Source organism: Notamacropus eugenii, chromosome 5, assembly GCF_028372415.1.
Source record: "Notamacropus eugenii isolate mMacEug1 chromosome 5, mMacEug1.pri_v2, whole genome shotgun sequence".
Taxonomy (NCBI): Eukaryota; Metazoa; Chordata; class Mammalia; order Diprotodontia; family Macropodidae; genus Notamacropus; species Notamacropus eugenii.
Window position 1 is genome coordinate 360,683,423 of NC_092876.1, and position 20,359 is coordinate 360,703,781.

The window sequence follows — 20,359 nt, forward strand, 5'->3', positions numbered from 1 at the left end:
CACACCCACCTTGCCTCCTGATCCTCCCAGCCAACGTTTGGGGTCTGAGGCTCAAATGCTGCTTCCCAGCCTCAGGGCTTTGGGCGGGGGCAGGGCTGCTATTCAGGGTGTGATTATGTTCAGGTGCTCAGGTGGGGGCAGGGCCGCCTCACGGGCTCAATTCCCTCAGGGGGTTTATGGGGAGACCTTCAACAATGCATCTGGGCTCCTGCCTGCTTGGGGAGCCCCGGTCTGCTTCCGCCTCAGCTGTTACCTTCTGAGGGGGCCTGAGTATAGGGGCACCCCACTCCCTTCTCAACCCACCAAAGAGACCTTCTCACCGACCCCCGTCACCTGTGGGTGGAGGGACCCGCGCGGCCGCTGGAGATCCCGTCCCTGAAGTCCGCTCGGGTCTTCTCCTCTCGGTGCCGGGGCCGGGGCAGGGCTGGGCTGGGCTCCGTGTCCGCAGCACGACGGACCTTTTGCGAGAGGTTTGCAGGTCCCTCTGGAACAGAAATCTTATCTGTTCTGCTGTTATGTGGCTTCTGTTCCTGAATTTATTGGCAGCTCTTTACTACAGCTATTTCATGGGCTGTGGGTTCGGAGCTAGCGTATTTGTGTGTTTCTACTCTGCCATCTTGGCTCCACCCTGAGAGTCACTTTTTATAGGTATTTTATGGGCTGTGGGGGAAGATCTAGTGTATGTGCATCTTTCTACTCTGCCATCTTGGCTCAGCCCCAGGCAACCAAATTTTGACATAATTGTCCATAAGCCCTCACAACTAACAGTGTCAAAGGTCTTGGTCATATCTAGAAATGTTGTGTACAGACCTCTGTTCTACTCCTGGCATTTCTCCCAGAGTTGTCAGGCAGCAAACACCATATCGACTGTTCCTAGGCCTTTTCTGAAGCCACACTGTCTTTCAGGTATATGACCATCTTCCAGATGGAAGATCAGCCTATTAAGGAGGACTTTAGCAAGAATTTTGCCAGCAATGACTATGAGAGAGATCTCTCTGTGATTGTCACAGGACAATCTATCTCCTTTACCTTTATAGAGATGGACAATGGAGGCATCCTTGAACTCCTGGGGGATAATCTCCTCTTGTCATATAACCTGGAAAATTTCAGCCAGTTTTTGTATGAGCAATGGTTTCCCCACTTTGTAAATCTCAGCTGGAATAGAATCAGCACCAGGTACTTTGCCACATGAAAGGAGCCTAATGGCCATCAAAACCTTTTCTTCAGTTGGAATTCAGCTAAGGAGGGATTGACTTTAACCTGAGGTAGACAGTCAATGGCCTCAACACTGATTGATGGTGGTCTGTTGAGAACACTATGGAAGTGTTCAGCTCGTCTCTCTAGGATCATGTCCTTATCATTAATCAATGTGGCTCCATCAGCACTGAGTAGTTGTGATGTGCTATAAGTTTTTAGTCCATAAGTAGCTTTCGGGGAACCATAAAAGTACTTTGGATTGTTACTATCAGCATGAAACTGAATTTCATCTGCTGTCTTACTGAGTCAGGAATCCTGCATCTCTCTAAGCTTTGCTTATACTTTGCTTTTGATGGACAAGACAGGATGTGAGAGTGACAAAGGCAATGTGTGCTGCAGAATGCTGGACTGATAATAGACTTGTCTTTTCCAAGCTAACTATTAACATTCATCAAAAGCGCTGCCCCCAAGGCAAAATGATTACTAGAAGAATTAATGTCAACAAATTAGAGCTCTTTTCTAAGCATGAACAGTTTGTTGCTAACTTGGAGGGAAAGTTGAGCCAACAGTTGGCAGCAGTGTAGCAGAAAAGGAGTGGGCAGCTTTCAGGGATTTGGTGTACAGCACTGCATTTGCTTCTCTGGGTCAGAACACTCACAAACACTAAGACTGGTTTCATGAAAATGATGGGGAAATTCAGAAGCTGCTAAATGAAAAACGAGAACTCTGCAGAATTCACCAGCAGAATAGTTCATCCACTTCAAAGAAGGCAGCATTTAATTATAAAGCTTTAATTATCAAAACAATATGGTACTGGATAAGACATAGTATAGATTAGTGGAATAGAGTAGGTACAATTTACATTATAGTAAGGAACCATACTAATCTATGATAACCATAAAGTTCCAAAATTTTGGGACAAATACTCATTATTTCACAGAAACCGCTGGGAAACCTGGAAAATGGTATGGCAGAAAGTAGGTATAGACCAATATCTCACACTGTACACCAAGATAAATTCCAAATGGGTACATCATCACATAAAGTGTGATATCATAAGCAAATTAAGAGAGCTTGGAATAGTTTCTCTGTCAAGCTTATGAATAAGGGAAGAATTTTAGAACTAAAGAAAATATAGAGAACCTTACAAAATATAAAATAGGTAAGTTTGATTATATAAAATTAAAAAGGTTTTGCATAAATAAAACCAATGCAACCAAAATTATAAGGAAGCAGAAAACTGGGCAAATTTTTTGCAACAACTATCTGTGATAAAGGCTTCATTTCTCAGTTATATAGAGAACTTTATTCTATATTTATTTATAAAAATACAAGCCATTCAGCAATTGACATGTGTTCAAATGATATGAACAGGCAGTTTTCAGACAAAGAAATCAAAGCTCTCTATAGTCATATGAAAAACATTCTCTAAATCAGTATTGATCAGAGAATGCACATTAAAACAACTCTGAGCTACCACCTTACCCCTATTAGAGTGGCTAATATGCCAAAAAAAGAGGAAAATGTTGGATGTTAGAGGGGATGTGGGAAAACTGGGACTGGTGCATTTTTGGTGGAGTTGTGAATTGATCCAACCATCCTAGAGAGCAATTTGGAACTATGTCCAAAGAGCAACAAACTGTGTATATACCCTTTGCTTCAGCAATGCCACTGCTAGGTCTACATTCCAAAGACATCCAAAAAAAGAGAAAAGGAAAACGTTTATAGCAGTTGTTTTTGTGGTGACTAAGAATTGGAAATCAGAGGGATGCCCATCAATTGAGGAATGGCTAAACAAGGTGTGTTATATGATTGTAATGGCATATTATTGTGCTATAAGAAATGATAAGCAGATGATTTCAGAAAAACCTGGAAAGACTTGAACTGATGCATAGTGAAGTGAACAGAACTAGGAAAATGTTGTACACAGTAACAGCAATATTGGTCAGTGAAGTACTGTGAATGACTTAGTTATTCTCAGCAATATAGTGATCTAAGACAATCCCAAAAGACTAATGTTGAAGCATACTATCTGCCTTCATAGAAAGAACTGATATTGATTGAATACAGACTGAAGCATGCTATTTTTCACTTTCTTTTTAAAAAATTTTTGAATCTTCTTGTACAAAATTATTAATATGGACATGTTTTCCACAACTGTGCATGTATAACTGATATGGTGGCTTAGTGTCTCCCCAAGAAACTGTCTTCTTCTAGAGGGGCAAGGAGCAAGAGAAGGAAGGATAGAATTTGGAATGCAAATCTAAATTTAAACTTTAAATAAAAACATATTTAAAAATTGGAAAAAGAGAAAGAAGCCTACTTTAAAAAAAGACCTGCTATAAATATATTTGTTCACATAAGTCCTTTCCCCTTTATTATGATGTCTTTGGGACACAGACCTAGTAGTCATTTCTGGAATCTTCTACAGCATACAATCTTAGAAGTATGGAGAAAAGCAGGTTACGTGTTCTCATGGTCTTTTGTCTGTGAATCGTTCTGATCTTCTCTGGGTGAGGACTGGAGTGACTAGGATATAAAAACAATTATCAGTCATTTGATGCTTTCACGAAGGACCATTTCCAAAGCTGACTTTTATCATCCTAGGGTTGTTGGAAACACTGTCATATGTCTCAGTAATCAATGATCCCTAGGGAAAGAGACAGCAGAGCAAATTTCATTATAACTACTAACTTCAAGTTCCTCATCTCCCCAAACATTTCAGCAAGGTTTCTAATAACAGACAAACCAATTCCAATCTCACCTCCTCTGCTGACTTTTGTTTATTTTCTGATTCACTGTATCCTTACCTTCTGCCCTGCCTGCCTTTTGGCCATTTTGCCAGTACTATATAAATGTAATTCATCAACTGAATGACTGGTACAGATTCAGGAGAATCAAGCATTTGCTGTAGAAATTTCAAAGGCCAGTAAGTCAGCGCTTGGCTAAACCTAGTGATCTATTTTCTCTATCTGAAACATTTCCTCTGGGCCTTATAATAAGGTGTTATTTTTCCAAATCAGAAGGAATCAGTGTTTGAGTACCATCATGGGGATGGTGTTGATTTTCATAATCAAATCAGAAGAGGGGGATTCATGCTGAAAATGAAGAAAATGGAGTAAGACAACTGTTATTTTGGCTGAAAACAGTAGCAACCTGTTTGATAATGTGTGATATCTGGCTTCCTTTCCCCTTTTTCTATAAAAGATGTGGACTATGATTTATCATGGAAAGAAAACTACTTAGATTGATTCATATTTTTCCTTTGTCTGCAACCTTATTTACTTGAATTTGAAGAATGCCATTGGAGAAAGGGTAATTCTTTTATTGAAAACTTAAAATTTAAAATTTGGATGAAAAGAAAATGACTGACCATTTGCACGTGATTATTCTCTGCAAGGCTGGAGTTTGAATTAGAGTTTTTCTTCTTGCCGTGCTTCATGTAGCACGGTGCTGCAAATACTATAAATGCTGTTGTAAAAAACACAAACAGCAAAATCCAAATTGAGAAGATTCTTGAAACATAATAAAATTGTGGAATGAAAGGACTTGATTATGTTTAAAGGGCATGTGAAAGAAAATTAACAACTAGCTACCAAGACAGACAAAGAAAAAGTCTTTTCAATATGCACTCAGTTTGAGAATATCAGAAATAGATAAGAAATCTGAAGAGTGATCACAAGAATCTATGAAAACCAGCTGAAATAAATCTGGTTATTCAAACTCATTTCTGGCAAAACTTTGTGCTACATTTGCCTTATTTATTTTTATTTTTAAATTTTTTATGGACGAGTTAACAGATGTTTTTTCCTTCATTCCACCTTGCCCCTACTGTTTCCATTGAACAACTTTGACAACAACTGGAATGAAACAAAAGTGGGATACTATGAGCACTGGAAGGCTCCAAGTAAATGCTGCTACATCTCTGGTGTATTTGGTAGAGACACATCATTGGGATAAATCTTTTTTTCTGATATTCAAAAACACACACACAGTGATGAAAGAGAAGTGAGGTTAGAGACCTACTGAAAATTATGAACATTGGGCATAGCATCCAGAAACATTAACTTTTCTGGAAGCTTTGAACCCTTTATAACTCTAGGCCAACAGTATTTATGAGAAAAGTAAATCTTCCAGAGTTCATTGCTGTGTTATATATTATTATTTTTAATAAAGAAACCAGACTGTGTCTCTTGAGAAGCTTGTGACTTTTTCATATGTAACCTTAAAATCATAAAGACCTCTGGAATATCACTGCTTAGCCACTTCTTGGGATAGAGATACCCTTGGGAAGTGATCTCTAAAATACCTGGGACCTAACGCCCTCCCTATTTTTTGTTGGTCAAAGAAAGGGAGTAGACAAAGGAATCTCTGTTACCTTGTCCCTCTTACCTTGGCCATCTACAAAAGGTGAATCAACAGGGCAAATATATACTGTCACCCTAAAATCCTGCACATGCTAACGAGTGTTGTTTAGAGAAATAGAAGAACATGAGGAATGTGTTATCACTGAAACCAAGAAAGGAGACAGTATAGAAGAGATAACAGAGGTTAGCAGTTACAAATTCCATAAGGTCAAGGAGAATTAAAATGGAAAAAAAGAACCTTGTTCTTGGTGAGTAAATGGTCATCAGTGACTTCTGAGAAAGCAGAATCAGAGTATGGAAACCAATGACACCATCATTCAATCAGTCTTCTATATCAGAAACCTTAATGTTATCTCATTGTAATATTTCTCTTATCTTTGTGCTATCTTTTCCTATTGTTATCAGATTAGTGTAGGCCCCCATGAACTATCAAAAACTACTAATATAGGTTTCTATCACGTCCTCTCACTTCCACTTTCCTCCTCCCTTTAAACCTTTTAATCCTGAAAGATCACATAAGTCTTGGAATTCAAACATTATCTGTATCTTCTGCCCTGTGGAAACTTTTTCCCCCAGAACCTCCATTTAATGAGAGTGCTCAGGACAGCCATCTTTAATTTCTAACCTGGCTATACTCCATTGGACCTCTCCATCATGACACTATGTTGGATGCCTTCTTTCCCATTTTACACGTTGACTTCTTAGATTGTAGATTCTTTGAGCACAAGGAGTCTTTTACCTTTCTTTGTATCCCCAGCACTTCTCATGTTGCTAGGTTCATAGTAAGTGCTTAACTGATGTTTATTGACTGACTAAGCCATCCTTTATGCCACTGCCAGAGTAATTTTCATTATGTGCAGATTTGAATATATTGCTCTTCCAATTAAAACCTTTCATAGCTCCCCTTACCTCCAAAGTAAAATTAAGTTTCTTTATCTGGCATTCAAGGCTATCTATAATGTGGCACCATCTTACCTTTCCAATTGTTTTCATCTTATTTCTGTCCCCATAGTCTATACTTCAATCAAACTGAACCACCTTTCCTTAAATATGCCTTTCACTTTCTGTCTCCATACCTTTTATGTTATTTCCAATGTCTAATAAGACCTCTCTTTTCCCTGTTTACCCACTAAATTTCTGCAACTCAAATTCTACTTCTAATAGTAAATCTTCCTTGAGTAATCTCTCAACCTAAATTAGTAATTGTTTTCTTTTTCAGACCTCACAAAACACAGAGAAATAGAAAGAAAACCAGATATAAAATCACAGGATGTGAGTTCAAATTCTGACTCTCCTACTTTCTTCATATGTGATCTCAGGCAAGTCACTTCACCTTAATGAACCTCTTTCCTTATCTATGGAGTAGCTAGATGCTAGAGGATCTTTAAGGGTCATTCCAGCTCTAAAATATGATGACCTATTCACTTCAAATGCACCTATCTTGTCTTACTGTATATTAAAGTTCTTTATTTATGTCTTGGAGAGGCTAGAGATTATAAGTTCCATGAGGTCAAGAACAACGTCTTGTTTAAACTTTGCATCTCCTCTAGTGACTAGCACAGTGCCCTGCACACAAAGGACTCTTAATAAATGTTAGTTCAGTTGTACACAGTAACAGCAACATTGTGCAAGGATCAATTATGATAGACAGCTCTTCTCAGCAAAACAATGATCCAAGACAGTTCCAAAAGACTCATGATGGAAAATACTGTCCTCCTCCAGGGAAAGAACTATGGAGTCTGAATGCAGATTGAAGCATACTATTTTCAGTTTTGTTTTGTTTTTTGTCTTTTCTCTTTTGTTTTGCTTCCTCTTTCACAACATGACTAATGTGAAAATAAGTTTAACGTGATTGCACATGTATATCAAATTGCTTGCCATTTTGGGGAGGGAGGAGAGGAGAAAAGGAAGAAGAAAAAATTGAAACTTGAAATCTTACAAAAATGAATGTTGAACACTACCTTTATACAAAATTGGAAAAAACAAAACACTGTTTACATGAGAAAAAAGATAAATGTTTGGTTCAACTGAAATACCTCTCTACAGCTAAAAGTGCCAGCAGCACTGGACCCTGAGATATGTCAATGATCCACCATTTGGAATGTAAAAGGTCCATGGTCTCCTCTGACATTACTTAAGAAGCACGTTATTTTGGAAAGAACTCTAGTGGAGTAAGAAGATCACCACAGGCAAATGTTTAAATTCTCTACTCTTAGTGTCCTCATCTGTAAACTGAGGGACTTGGACTAAATCAGAGGTTCTTAACTTTTTTATGGATCCTTTCTCCGAATGTTTTTGAATGCATAAAAAAATGCATAGTATAATAAATAAAAATAATTATATTGAAATACAGTTATTAAAATATTTTTTTAAAAAAATAACTGACCTCAGATTCAGAATCTCTGAACTAGATGGTCTCTAAGGTGTCTTTCTGGTTCTACTATTTCTTATTTCAATGCCCCTGAGATCTGTGATTTAGTAAGTGTGAGTGGTCCTTCCATGATTCAGATTACAAACCCTTTATTGCTATGGCATAAATATGTATCATTTTGAAGACAATCTGATAATAAATCTCTCCAAATTTAGCCAGGTTGGTCCACAAACATAGTGTTTGTCAGTAGCCCTATCTTCAACATCTTTTCAAACTGGTAGAAGTCTTTCCAGTACCTTCATACTTTCTGACAGAGCTTTCAGGAATACAGTATCACATAAAGAAACATTGGACTAGATTTCATAGCTTAAACAACTTTTAGTTATTTGGATATTGGATCATTTGGAGAGGTGGCATAGAGTAGCATGTAAAGTCACAAAGACCTGGGTTCAAATATCATCTCTGACACAGTAGTGGCATGACTATAGACAAGATAGCTAACCTCTCAGAGTTTCAGATAGAAATTTCAGGATAAATGTATTGCTCTTTGATTCATGAGAAACTTTCCCAGGCAAGTATTCTGTGTATTTGTCTCATGAACTATTATTTTTTATATGGATGCCATAAGAGAGACCCCAAATTCTACATAATCTAGTACAAAAAACCTCTGGCTAAAAGCCAAATACAGACACACACACATATATGCAAATATACATACAAATATACATAAATACATATACACATATACCTACAAATACCAAATATACATACCAGCAACAATTAACAATAAAACACCAGGTATTACCCTTTGGACCCTTCCTTTACTTGGCTCTATATGCAAGAAAAGAAAAATTATTAAATAGTTGCACAAATAAAAAAGATTGTCAGAAATATTAGGTGCTACAGTTCAAACCTTAACAGTATTAAAATAGTTCTAAAAAGAAAACAGACTAGTATTGAACTTCATTTAACTCTGAAAACTAAATCCATCAAGAATTCAATATTGATAAAATTGAAAGGAAAAAATGACAAATCTTAGCAAAACTATTATCTGAATCCTAGATAAACTGTGAAGTGGAGAGAGCAAAGTGAACATTAATACAAGTATATGAAGAATTAAGAGAAGCATGAGAAGATTTCTGTGAACTGATACAGAATGAAGCATGCAGATGCAGGAAAAGAAAATACGAAAGAATATAAAGACTGCAACAGTGCTCTCCATGGCAAATGCCTACATTGCTTCTGGATTACTGTGGAGTTGGAGGCATATTTAAAGTTAGAAAATTTAATGTCTTAAAAAATAATTTTGCCTCTCAGGTGCTCAAAATATATTACTTTTGCCGTAAGTTTTGATAAATCATGCTTGGGGAAAAAATCATCTGAAGTCTTTTGAACATTAACTTAGAACATAGGTATTTGAATTTGGAATCTTATGACCTAATTTTGAATTCTGAGCATTGTACTTATTATCTGTATTTTCCTGGGAAAGTAATTTAATCTCTTTGGGTCTCAGTTTCCTCATCTGTAATGTAATGGAATTGAACTAGGTGGCTTCTGAAGTATCTTCTAGTTTTTGTAATGCTCTTATGAACATCAAACCAAAACTGAATGCTTTGAATTGTGGCCATATAAGACAATGAATTTAATCAATAAATATGTTGTGTGTGCTGACTTCTCTACTGACTGACCATTCCCCTGTCTCTCTCCCTGTCCTTGACCTGCCTTTTCCTTGAGACATAATAATACTGAAGAATATTAAACTGAACTTAGTTGATAAAGCAGTAACAATGTTTTAGAGGATTAACTTCAATTTTGAAAGAAGTTCTATTATGGATAAATTTCTGTCAAACAGCATTACATGCTACTGAGAAATCTTTCATGAAAGGAAGAATCAATCAATGCAGCAAACTTCACTGTTATCTATTTTAAGAAATTTCCAGTCATCTCAACCTTCATCAACCACTATTCTGATCAATCAGCAATCATCAAAATAGAGGCAAGAACTTCTACCAGCAAAAAGATTGTGATTTTCTGGAAGACTCAGATGATGATTAGCATTTTTGGGCAATACTGTAAAATATTTTTTTAAATTAAGGTTTGTACTTTTTTTTTCAAAGATATAATGCTATGGCACACATTCTAGACCATAATACAGTGTAAATGTAACTTTTATATGCACTAGGAAACCAAAAAAATTCATGTGACTCACTTCATTGCAATATTTACTTTACTGCAGTGGTCTGGAACTGAACCCACAATATCTCCAAGGTATACCTTCAGTGAAAATTTGGCCAGTTTGTTTTTCAAAAGAAGGGCAATCAGTCCTCCATATGCCTGTTGCAAGAACCAGCATTTGATGGACATAGGGATTTTTGAATCAGGTAAAGATTAATTGCATTGCCAAAATCAACTCTTCTTTTTCTTGCTTGGCAATTCATATATTTCTAGTTCTATTGACATCCTTCAGATATATTGACAGTTCCATTCTATTACCACATCACTTACCAACTTTCAAAGGTTGTATAGTGAGCTGAGTATAGCTTACAGATGAAATGTTGCAGAGGTACTTCCCACTATCTGATGGAGTAGGGTGTACTAAAGTCAAAGAGAAATTCTCCTTTTCTTGCATCATATCTTTTGTCCAAGTGAATCGATGATCAATGATTCTTCTACTTGAAGAACTTGAAAAGTATGCCAAGATGATTGAGGATGCATTTTTGACCCTGTACCAACTAACGTTTATACTTTTCTCTGGCAAAAAATCCGCATTTTTAAGTTTACATGGGAATAAAACTTTTTCACCTTCTTTTATTAAAAGAGTACCTAAAAGAGAGATATTGATATAGTACATGGGTTAAATTGATCACTTTCCACATCATATTCCCATATTTTAAAGTGTAATAAAAAGTTAAGAAGCAGCCTATAGAATGAGGAAGATTCATTCTTGGGTCTTGGGGTCAGAAGACCTGGTTCAAGTCCTGTCTTTGACCCATACTGGTAGTGAGATGATGACAAGTCATTTAACTTCTGAGTTTTCCAAGCAACTCTGTTGACTCTATATTGTAGAACAGGTGCTATGTTTGCAAAGAGAATTGTGCCATCAGGTATTCCATACTGATGATATCACCAGTGTGATGAAAAGGGAAGAACAAAAAAGTAATAACTTTACTGTATTCAGCAATTATATAATCACAAAGTATCATTATTCTAATCATCTAAAAATGTAAACACAATATAAAGAGAAATAAAGTGCTATGAAGTCAAGCTTGTTTGGAAAATATAGCATTTACTGGTGAGTCACCTAATGTCATGGCATTTTCCAACAACCTTGTTTTCTGTGATGTCTCTATGAATGAGAGGGGGTAAAGACTAGACCTGTGATTCCATTTGGAACTCCCAGTGAAGAAACTTTTTGTACAATACAGAATACCTCCTCTGCAACTTAGAACCTTAGAGAGTTACTTAGAGCATTGAGAAGTTAAGTGACTTGCCTAGGGCCACATGACCAGTACATATCTAGTAGTTTTCTGTACACCATACTATAGCTGCCTCTGTGTGAGGGAAATGGTAAAAATAATGAGAACTGGAAATTATTATTGAAGATGCTGCTTTGAAGTAATGTAATTGTTATTCCGAGTCAAGAGACTTAAGAATTATTTAATTTCATTTGGGTGAAGTACACTAAGGGTGAAAGGTTGATTTTCTCAGGATGTTCTCCTCCCTTCCCCCAATAAAAGGGATAAAAAACCCCAACTTTTAAATGTCCAAATCTTTTCCGTTTTCCCATTGCCATCTGTCTGTGGAAATCTGGCTAACAAAATAACATGGCTTTTCAGTCCCTTTAATATCTTCATCAGAGGATGGTTGGAATTACCTTTGAGGACAATACTTTCTCTGTGAACATCTTTGGCATTACAATTATTGAGGTGGGAAAGTCAAAGACAAGTTAAAAATGCTTGGACTTCTATTATCCCCATGAGATTTTTAGGAAAACTTTGAGAACACTGCTTCTGTTTGGTTGGAAGCCATGATGAGATCTGAGAATAGAAGTGGGGTGGGAGGATGTGAGCAACCTTGTTTGTAGATTTAAAGGAAAAGACAAAGCAGGAAAATATGGTGGCAGGAATATGTGAAAGGTTGTGGGGAAAAAATGAGGGTACTACAAGATTAGGGAAGGGAAAATGTCCCGATTTTCAAAAATGGGAAAAGAATAGTCTTCAAACTATAGGCCAATGAGTTTGACTTTGATTCCTGGGAAAATTCTAGAACAGATTATGAATGATGGTTTGTGAAGATTTAAAAGAGGAAAGCAGTGATTACAAAGAGCTAACCATGCTTCATCAAGTACTCTGTCGTGTCTGACTCTTTCTAACACCATTTAGGGTTTTCTTGGCATAGACACTAGAGTGGTTTGCCATTTCCTTCTCCAGCTCATTTTATAGATGACAAAACTGAAGCAAACAGTGTTGAGTGAGTTGCCCAAGGTCACACAGCTAGTGTTGGAGGCTGGATTTGAACTCATGATTCCAAGCCCAGTGATCTATCCACTGCAATATGGGTACATGAGAGCAAATAGAAAAGTTGTTGCTATAAAGTTAATAGAAGTTAATGGAAGAATAATAATTCTTCTTAATATATTTATTATTATATATTATATAGTACATAATATTTTATATAATATAATTATATATCACATTTATTATTTATTTTTATAATAAAATTTTTAAATTTTCTTTTAAAAAATTCTTTTAAAAAGATCTGGAAGAGTAGGAGGTTGATAAGTGGTAGGGGAGGAAGTTTATGTTTAATTACTTTTTGGATGTTTTTCAAAGCAGATTTCACCTTGGTTTTAAAATGGATATTATAGAGGGGTTCACGCTTTAGGCAGGGTGTATACTTCTGAGCTTTCTTTCAGTTCTGGAATTCCATGAAATAGCTCCAAGGAGCCTGGAGACATGTAGTAAATATCATAAAGGGCGAAAATAAAGTATTAATAACAATAACTAAGTGAGGCACTTATTTTTAAGTGGATAGAGTTGCCCATGGTGTAAGGAAGACCTAGTCTCTCTTACAGTCCCTGAAATATTTGCTATATGACCCTGAGAGAGTCACATAACCTCTCAGTGACTTCTTCTAAAACCTTAAATTGTATAGCAGGCTGCCAACCTACATGGGCAAGGGATGTTTCTTCCCTGAGAGTTCCCTCCATCAGTGAAATCCCAGGTCAGAAACCCAGTCAACATGCCTTTATTAAGTGCTTATTATGGGTCAAATCACTCTGCTAAGTGCCTTCTTGACCCTCAAAGAGCTGACATCCTAACAAAGAAGATAACATTTAAAAAATGTTACATACAAAATATTTACAGCGTAAATGGAAGATAATGCTGGAGGGAAGACACTAACTGGGGGGAGGGGTGTAGAAGTTGGAGTGGGGAAATAACTTCCTGCAGAAGAATTTAGTTGAGTCTTGACAGAGACCAGGGAAGCCTCTGGAATAAGGACATAAGAAGGGAGAACATTCCAGGCATAGGGAACAGGCAGTGAAAAGGCACAGAATTAGCAGGTGGCTTGTTATGTGCATGAGAATCAGCAGCAAGTCTCGGATCACTGTGTCACAGTACATGGAGAGGAATGAAGTGTAAGAGTGGAAAGGATCATGTCATGAAGGACTTTAAAAGCCAAAGAGAGGATTTTTATAAGTGACCCTTGAGGGCAATAGGAAGTCTTTGGAGTCAATGAGGAGGGGAAGGGTGAAGGCGGGCCAGACCTGCCCTTAGGAGCGTTCCTTCTGAAACTGAAAGGATGATGGGGGGAGGAGAGATGTAGGGCAAGGAAACCAACCTGAAGGCAGTATCAAAAATCCAAGTATGAAGTGATGAGAGCCTGCATCAGCATGGTGGCCATGGGAGTGGAAGGAAGGGAATGGATATATGTAGCAGATGTTTGAAGTCACAAGAGCTGGCAACAGATGGGCTATATGGGGCAAGTGTAAGGAAAGAGTCCAGGAGGACATTAAAGATGAGACTGAGGTTATGAGCCTGGGTGACTAAGAGGATAGTGAGCTCAAATGTAATAATAGGGAAGCTATTACATATACATACATATACCTATATACAGATAGTTCTTGTTTCTAGCTGTCTGGCAGCAGGAACCCAGCTCTGGCTCTGGCAAGCTGCTGTAGGGGTAACAGTGCTGGAGACCTCCATTCTAGGCACTGGGTCACTAAACCATGGAGCCATGGAGGGGTGGGGACAGAACCCCTTGAGTGGAGGGGGAAGTCTGCAGGATGTTCCATTAACATTAAATGAGAAATGATTTATTTATACACACACACACACACACACACCTTTGTTTGAATCTCTACTTTATTTTGCTTGATTCACATCAATTCTCATATATTCATTAATTATCTCTATGGAAATTGTTCCTCCATTGTATATATTGAGCTCTAGTTTCTCCCTTGAGCTCTAGTTTCAAATCACCAGCTGCCTCTTAGATATCAGGAATTGGATTTCCTCTTGTTGGCATCTCAAACTCAACATGTTCAAAACAAAAATCATTACCTTTTCTATCCAAACTCTACCCTAAATATCTATATGTATATGTATATATACATATACCCAAAAATACATGCACATAGGTACACATGTCTTATGTGTATATATATTCATACATACAAACACACACACACACACGCATCTTTGTGTGGACCTCTATACTATTTTTCTTGGTTCCCATCAGTTCCCAAATGTTCATTTCTTAGCTTTATATAGATCTAGGAATCATCTTCTATACAACAGCCCACATTTAGACAGCCCTTTCCACAAAAAAAAAAAAAAAAAAAAACACAACCCTTCTGGGCTCTTAAACTCTCTCTGTGAGTAGAAGCAGTAGAAAGCTCACCTTCTGTTTTCCATTTTCCAATCCATCTTTGATTCAGTACCGAATTCTCAATAATGCATTGGTAAGAGGAATTTGAGCCTGTAATATTGAGTTGACTTTTAACAGAGGGGAGAGGGTGAGATGAAACTTCTATGTTGTTTTCTGGGTTTGTTGCATTATTTGCTGTCCATGTTATATTTGCAAAGGGATAAGCCCCAAACAAATAACAAGTTAAATAATCATTTCCATTCTGCTCTCGGTATTCCATTACAGGTACGATGAAAGCTGGGGGAAGAAATGAAGAATGGTTGAACTTGTAGCCACAAACTCTCTAGCTGACTGTGGAGCTGGCACAGGTCCTGAAATCACATGATATAAAAGTTGAGTTTTAAGAGCAAACCCAAGCATCTCTTAAAAGAAAAACACTCTACAAAAAATCTTCAAGCAAGTAATCCCTTTTCTGGATAATAAATGAGACATTACTCTCTATGTACTGCATTTTCAAGACTACCTGGGATATAGCTGAGAACACAAAAGTAAACAAAGGGCACCCAAGTACTCAAATTAGATGTCTCAGATGCATGCACTTTGTTCAGACAGATGCCCTCTTAGAGTCTATTTATTTTAACATTACACATGATTTCAACAGACTTGGTTATTTAGCCTCTAGATTATCAGAAAGGTTGTTCTGTTAAAACAGACTGTTGAGACTTAAAAGCATGCATGCTGATAGTAGCAAGAAGCAAACTCTTAAAGCTTGAGAGTGAATAAAACTGAAAAACTTTCAAACTGGCCCAAGAAAAAGAATAACAGGCTAGAGCTGTTTAGTGAACCAGATTTCCCCAAGTCCTTCCAACAATTATTACTTTTTTAATTTTTGTTGTATTCATATCCATCTGAGGGGTGTGAGGTTGAACGTCAGAACTGTTTTAATTTGAATTCCTCTTATTAGTAGTGATTTGAAGCATTTCCTTTAGTTGTTTTACAACTATGTACAACTCCTGATGACTCCATTTGGGGTTTTCTTGGAAAAGATATGAAAGTGGTTAGCCTTTTCTTTCTCCAGCTCACTTTACAGATGAGGAAACTGAGCCAAACAGGGTTAAGTGACTTGCTTAAGGTCACACAGTTAATAAATGACTGAAGCCAGATTTGAAGTAGGAAGATGAGTCTTCATGACTGCAAGTCCACCTTCTATCCACTGAGTCACCTGCCCCTTCCCTTTCCCCCACTTTCCCCCCCATATTGGTATTGACATCTTGGATTTCAATCTTTCAGAACTGCTGGTTCGTATTCTTTAAATATTTATGTATTGGGGGTATGATTATTGTTCTTATATAACTGAAACAATTTCCTATATGTTTTGGAAATTAAGCCTTAAACCTGTCATAAAGATCCACCTCCTCCATCCCCATACTATTTCCTCTTGGCACCCTTCCCAGCAATCTCTTTACAAGTTTAAAGAAGGTGTGAAAGAGAAAGGACATCAATAGTACTAGTTTATAACTGAAGCAATTTGCTTCTTTTCCACTGTTATCCTTTTATCCCCCTTCCCTAGGCCCAAGATCACTGCTACTTTTCTTTAAAAAAGCCAAAAAAATTAAACAATTGCCTTTTCTGTTCAAATTTGAACCCTCCTAGAGGAATGACTCTTCAAAGTTGAGATTTGTTATTCCATTCCAGTATTATCCTCTTAAATTCAACCCCCATTTTATTCCCACCAGTTTCCATGTTGAGTTTGACATCTTTCTACACCAAATTTTGTGTGTATATATGTAATTGAAGGTGTGTGTTAAATCTACTTTTGTCTGGTTCTGATAAAAATGAAGTTCATTTGATGCTTACCTGCTCTTGTGTGTTTTCTTCCATAATTGTATAATCTTGTAAAGTACCCTTGTAATAAGAAATACCAAAATCCACCCTTTCTTTCTCCTTTTTACTCTGGTATTCCTTTTACTACCACCCCCACACCACTTTTCTTTGCCTTCTTAAAACCATTGGAATAAAATCCATCCACCGTTATTCCCTCTGTTTACTTTATTTAACTCATTTCTTATTCTGAAGGGATCTTTGTTTCTTCTCCTCCCCTATTAGAATATTAGCACTTTATTATCATACAGTTCTTTCTGACTGCTTATATAAATTTATCTTGTCAAGGTTCCCTTGTATTATGTGTTCACATTTTAGAGTTTCTACTCAGTTCTTGTCTTTTCATCATAAATGCTTGAAAACTCTCTATTCTAGTGATGCCAGACTCAAATTGAAACAGATCCTTGCCAGCAGCATGTTAACTCAGAAAACCACAGATCTGATATTATCTGTTTTTTATTGCATTTGTATTTATTTTTTGTATTGAACAAATAAATGTAATTTTTTTGTTAGCCATTTCCCAATTTCATTTAAATCAAGTCCCCAGGAGAGTGCTGGGCTGCATGTGCCCAAGTATTTGATACCTCTACTCTACTCTATTAAAGATCCATTTTTTCTTTCTGTAGGATTATACTTAATTTTGCAGAGAAAGTTATTCTTGACTCTTTCTAAGTTATTTTAAGGCTATATCTTTTGTCTTATGGAATATTGTACTTCTTGATTGGGTGATTTTGACTATGAATCCTTGGTACTTAAATTCTTTCTGACTGCTTGTAATATGTGTTCTTTGATGTGTAAGGTCTAGATTTGGGCTATGATGTTCCTGGCGCTTTTACTTCTGGGGTTCCTTTCAGGAGATAGTCAGTGAATTTTTTCTATTTTTATTTTGCCCTCTGGTTCCAATCAATCTAGAAGTTTTCATTTATGATTTATTGAAGTATATTATTGATGCTTTTTTTGGGTAGTAGTTGTTGTTGGACCATGGTTTCAAAGAATCAGATAATTCTTAAGTTATTTCTATTAGACTTGTTTTCCAAGTCAGTTGTTTTAAATTTTAGATACCTTTTTCTGATATATTTTATTTTTTCAATCCTTAGATTTTTTCTAATATTTATGACTGTCTTGTGGAGAAATTGATTTATATCACATCTCTTCTAATTTTCAGGAAGTCTATTACTTGGGTTATATTTACTACTTTATCTTCTAAGATATTTATTCTCCTTCCAATTTTCTTTTCTCTAAGAGTTTTTAATTTCATTTTCCTCTCTTAATTGCTTCCATATATTTAATATTTATGGAAAAATCATTTTTTCCTGATTCTCTGCTTGAAGTTATTGTGGATTTGTTCTCTTTTTTTGGTTGAATTTTTTTTTTTGGTGACTTTCTGAATCTATAATCATTCTTCATGGTGATAGGTTTCTTCTGTTTAATCCTATCTCCAGCGTCAAATTCTAAATTGAGCCTTTGTTCTTGGGTAAGCCTCCATCTCCTGATGAAACTTTGGTTGGCAAAGTCAGTCTTTCTTTGTCTTGCTCTGGGTCACCTGCATTCCTGGGTTTCCATCCTCCTCCCTAAGCATGTCTAATCTAAGAGCAATGGTAAATTTCTTTGAGGTTCGTAGCATTTTCAGAGCCCTCTATGACTTCTCAGGTGAGAGAGTTACAGCTTTTTAAGCTCCTTCACTCTAATTATCTCTACATTATATTTGATTGCTGCTGTTCTTAGGCTATGGCTGCTGTTGCCAGTGGCTTCTGAGGCCCATGTGGTGGATTTACTGGGTTTTCCTTTTAGAAGTTTGTAGTTGTTGCTCAGTAATTTTGAGTTAAGTCCAACTCTTCATGAACTCATCTAGAGTTTTCCTGGCAGAGATACCAGAATGGTTTGCCATTTCCTTCTCCAACTCATTTTACAGATGAGGCAACTGAGGCAAATAAGGTTAAATGTTTTGCCCAGGTCACACAGGTAGTAAATGTCTGAGGACAGATTCGAACTCTAGAAGATGAATCTTCCTGACTCCAGGCCCCACATTCTATCCACTCCATCTTATTGCCTCTGCATATAGAGCTGTGAAGTCTTTTGATGTCTCAACTGCTCACATAATAAGCTTCCATCTTGTTTGCCCCTTTCCTATTTGCCTGTGGGCTTTTGGATGATTTTTTAATATACATATACAGTTCTGGAGTACATGAAATCACTTACTGTAATTGGTCATTTTATTTTTTGCCTACAGTCACATAGGTAGCCGTTTTAACCAATCATACCATCCTGATACAATTGTGATCATAACACAATAATTGATATCATAATGATAATCATGAGCTACCAGGGAAAGTTTATATATAATTTTCTGTCCTCTTGAACAAGTGATCTAGAAAATAATATATTTCAGAAAGATATTTTAATGTGCTTGTGTTTTAAGGGACAAGCAAGTTATACAGAAAAGCTACTATGTAAAATGGCTTATTTCCTGAGAGTGCTGATAGTAACCCTTAACCATCACAGTAACAAAAAAGGCACCATTCAACTCCCCCTAACCATCCCCCCTGCCAAAAAAAAAAAATGTTTACCTGTACTTCCTATTGTCATATACACAAATCAATTCAGCTTTCCATTGGCTTTAGAGCTGGGAAGGACTTTGAGAACTGTTTTGTTTTGGCTGTTTGTTTTTGTTTTTGGAATGCTGCTCTGGACGTATGAGCTTGTGCTCATTTAAAGGATTGGGGACTCAGACACACTGTATATTCCCAAGGTGGTCTCTTGTGGCATTCATAGGAAGAGGAACCTCTATAGGTCAGAAACTACTTAGAACATTTTACTCACCTCCCAATTTCAGCTTTACTTCTATAGTCTCCGAGTCAGTTTCTGTTGCTGCATAACAAGTGTAAACCCCTTCATCTTGGAGGTTTAACCTCCTAAGTTTTAGTGAGGCATTTCCATTGTTGATTTCGTTGAGTAAAAGGGATGTCCTGTGGGCATAGTGGGGATCTTGTTTTTCCAGTTGGTCACTCTCTCTGTAGTAGCTGTGTAATACCTTATTGTCTTTCTTCCAATGAATCACTATACCCTGCCCTTTCTTAAATGAGCAAGGAAGGATCACCTCTTCATTAAGCCTTCCAACAATAGTGGGCATAGACACAGAAGACATTCTATAAAAATAAGGAAAATGGAATCCATCTAAAAAGAAACAGACACAGATAATTGCAATAAGAATAACTAATGAATGGAAAACAACAAAATTATCAAGGGCTATGTCAATTCTGAGTAACTTAGCAAAGGTAAACTGAACCATAACAAAAGGGGAAGATAGGTTTTGTCCCAAGATAATGAATTTTAGAGAGTGAAAAAAATGAACAAATGAACTTAGCATCTAGTTATCAAGAATAATCAATTCTAATAGGAAGCAGTCTCTATAGTCACTGTGGTGGAGGAGGCTGTGCTCATGAATACTATGAGTTTGGGGAAGACATCTTCCCAGAAAAAAAAAACAGAGAGATTAGGTTATATAAATAAAAACTCTCAGGCAACATTCTACTTTCCTTCATACACTAAGTAAGCTTTGAAAGCTACAAAAACCCACCCTGTACCTAAGAACTTGAAGCCTAGACCAGCCCAAGAAGTCCACATCAGTACACTAAAATTTTATATGTATATGTTTATATATATATAATGTATA

The 20,359-nt window shown here is 36.8% G+C and overlaps 1 protein-coding gene across 12 annotated transcripts in view; it reads right to left on the bottom strand.

Annotated features, from left to right (window-relative positions):
• Positions 1-1,951: 1,951 nt before the first annotated feature.
• HHLA2 (HHLA2 member of B7 family) overlaps positions 1,952-20,359 on the bottom strand; it is a 241,522-nt gene continuing 223,114 nt past the window's right edge. For 6 of the 12 annotated variants that reach the window (XM_072614070.1, XM_072614069.1, XM_072614068.1 and 3 more), the window contains 6 exons: positions 19,507-19,860; positions 14,839-15,102; positions 10,441-10,758; positions 8,707-8,766; positions 4,571-4,668; positions 1,952-3,847 (listed from right to left, as the gene is read on the bottom strand). In XM_072614070.1, the coding sequence (XP_072470171.1) occupies positions 3,764-3,847; positions 4,571-4,668; positions 8,707-8,766; positions 10,441-10,758; positions 14,839-15,102; positions 19,507-19,860 (1,178 nt within the window). In that variant the 3' untranslated portion in view covers positions 1,952-3,763. The remainder of the gene's footprint in view (positions 3,848-4,570; positions 4,669-8,706; positions 8,767-10,440; positions 10,759-14,838; positions 15,103-19,506; positions 19,861-20,359) is intronic. The other 6 variants (XM_072614071.1, XM_072614078.1, XM_072614073.1 and 3 more) reach the window with 6 other exon arrangements.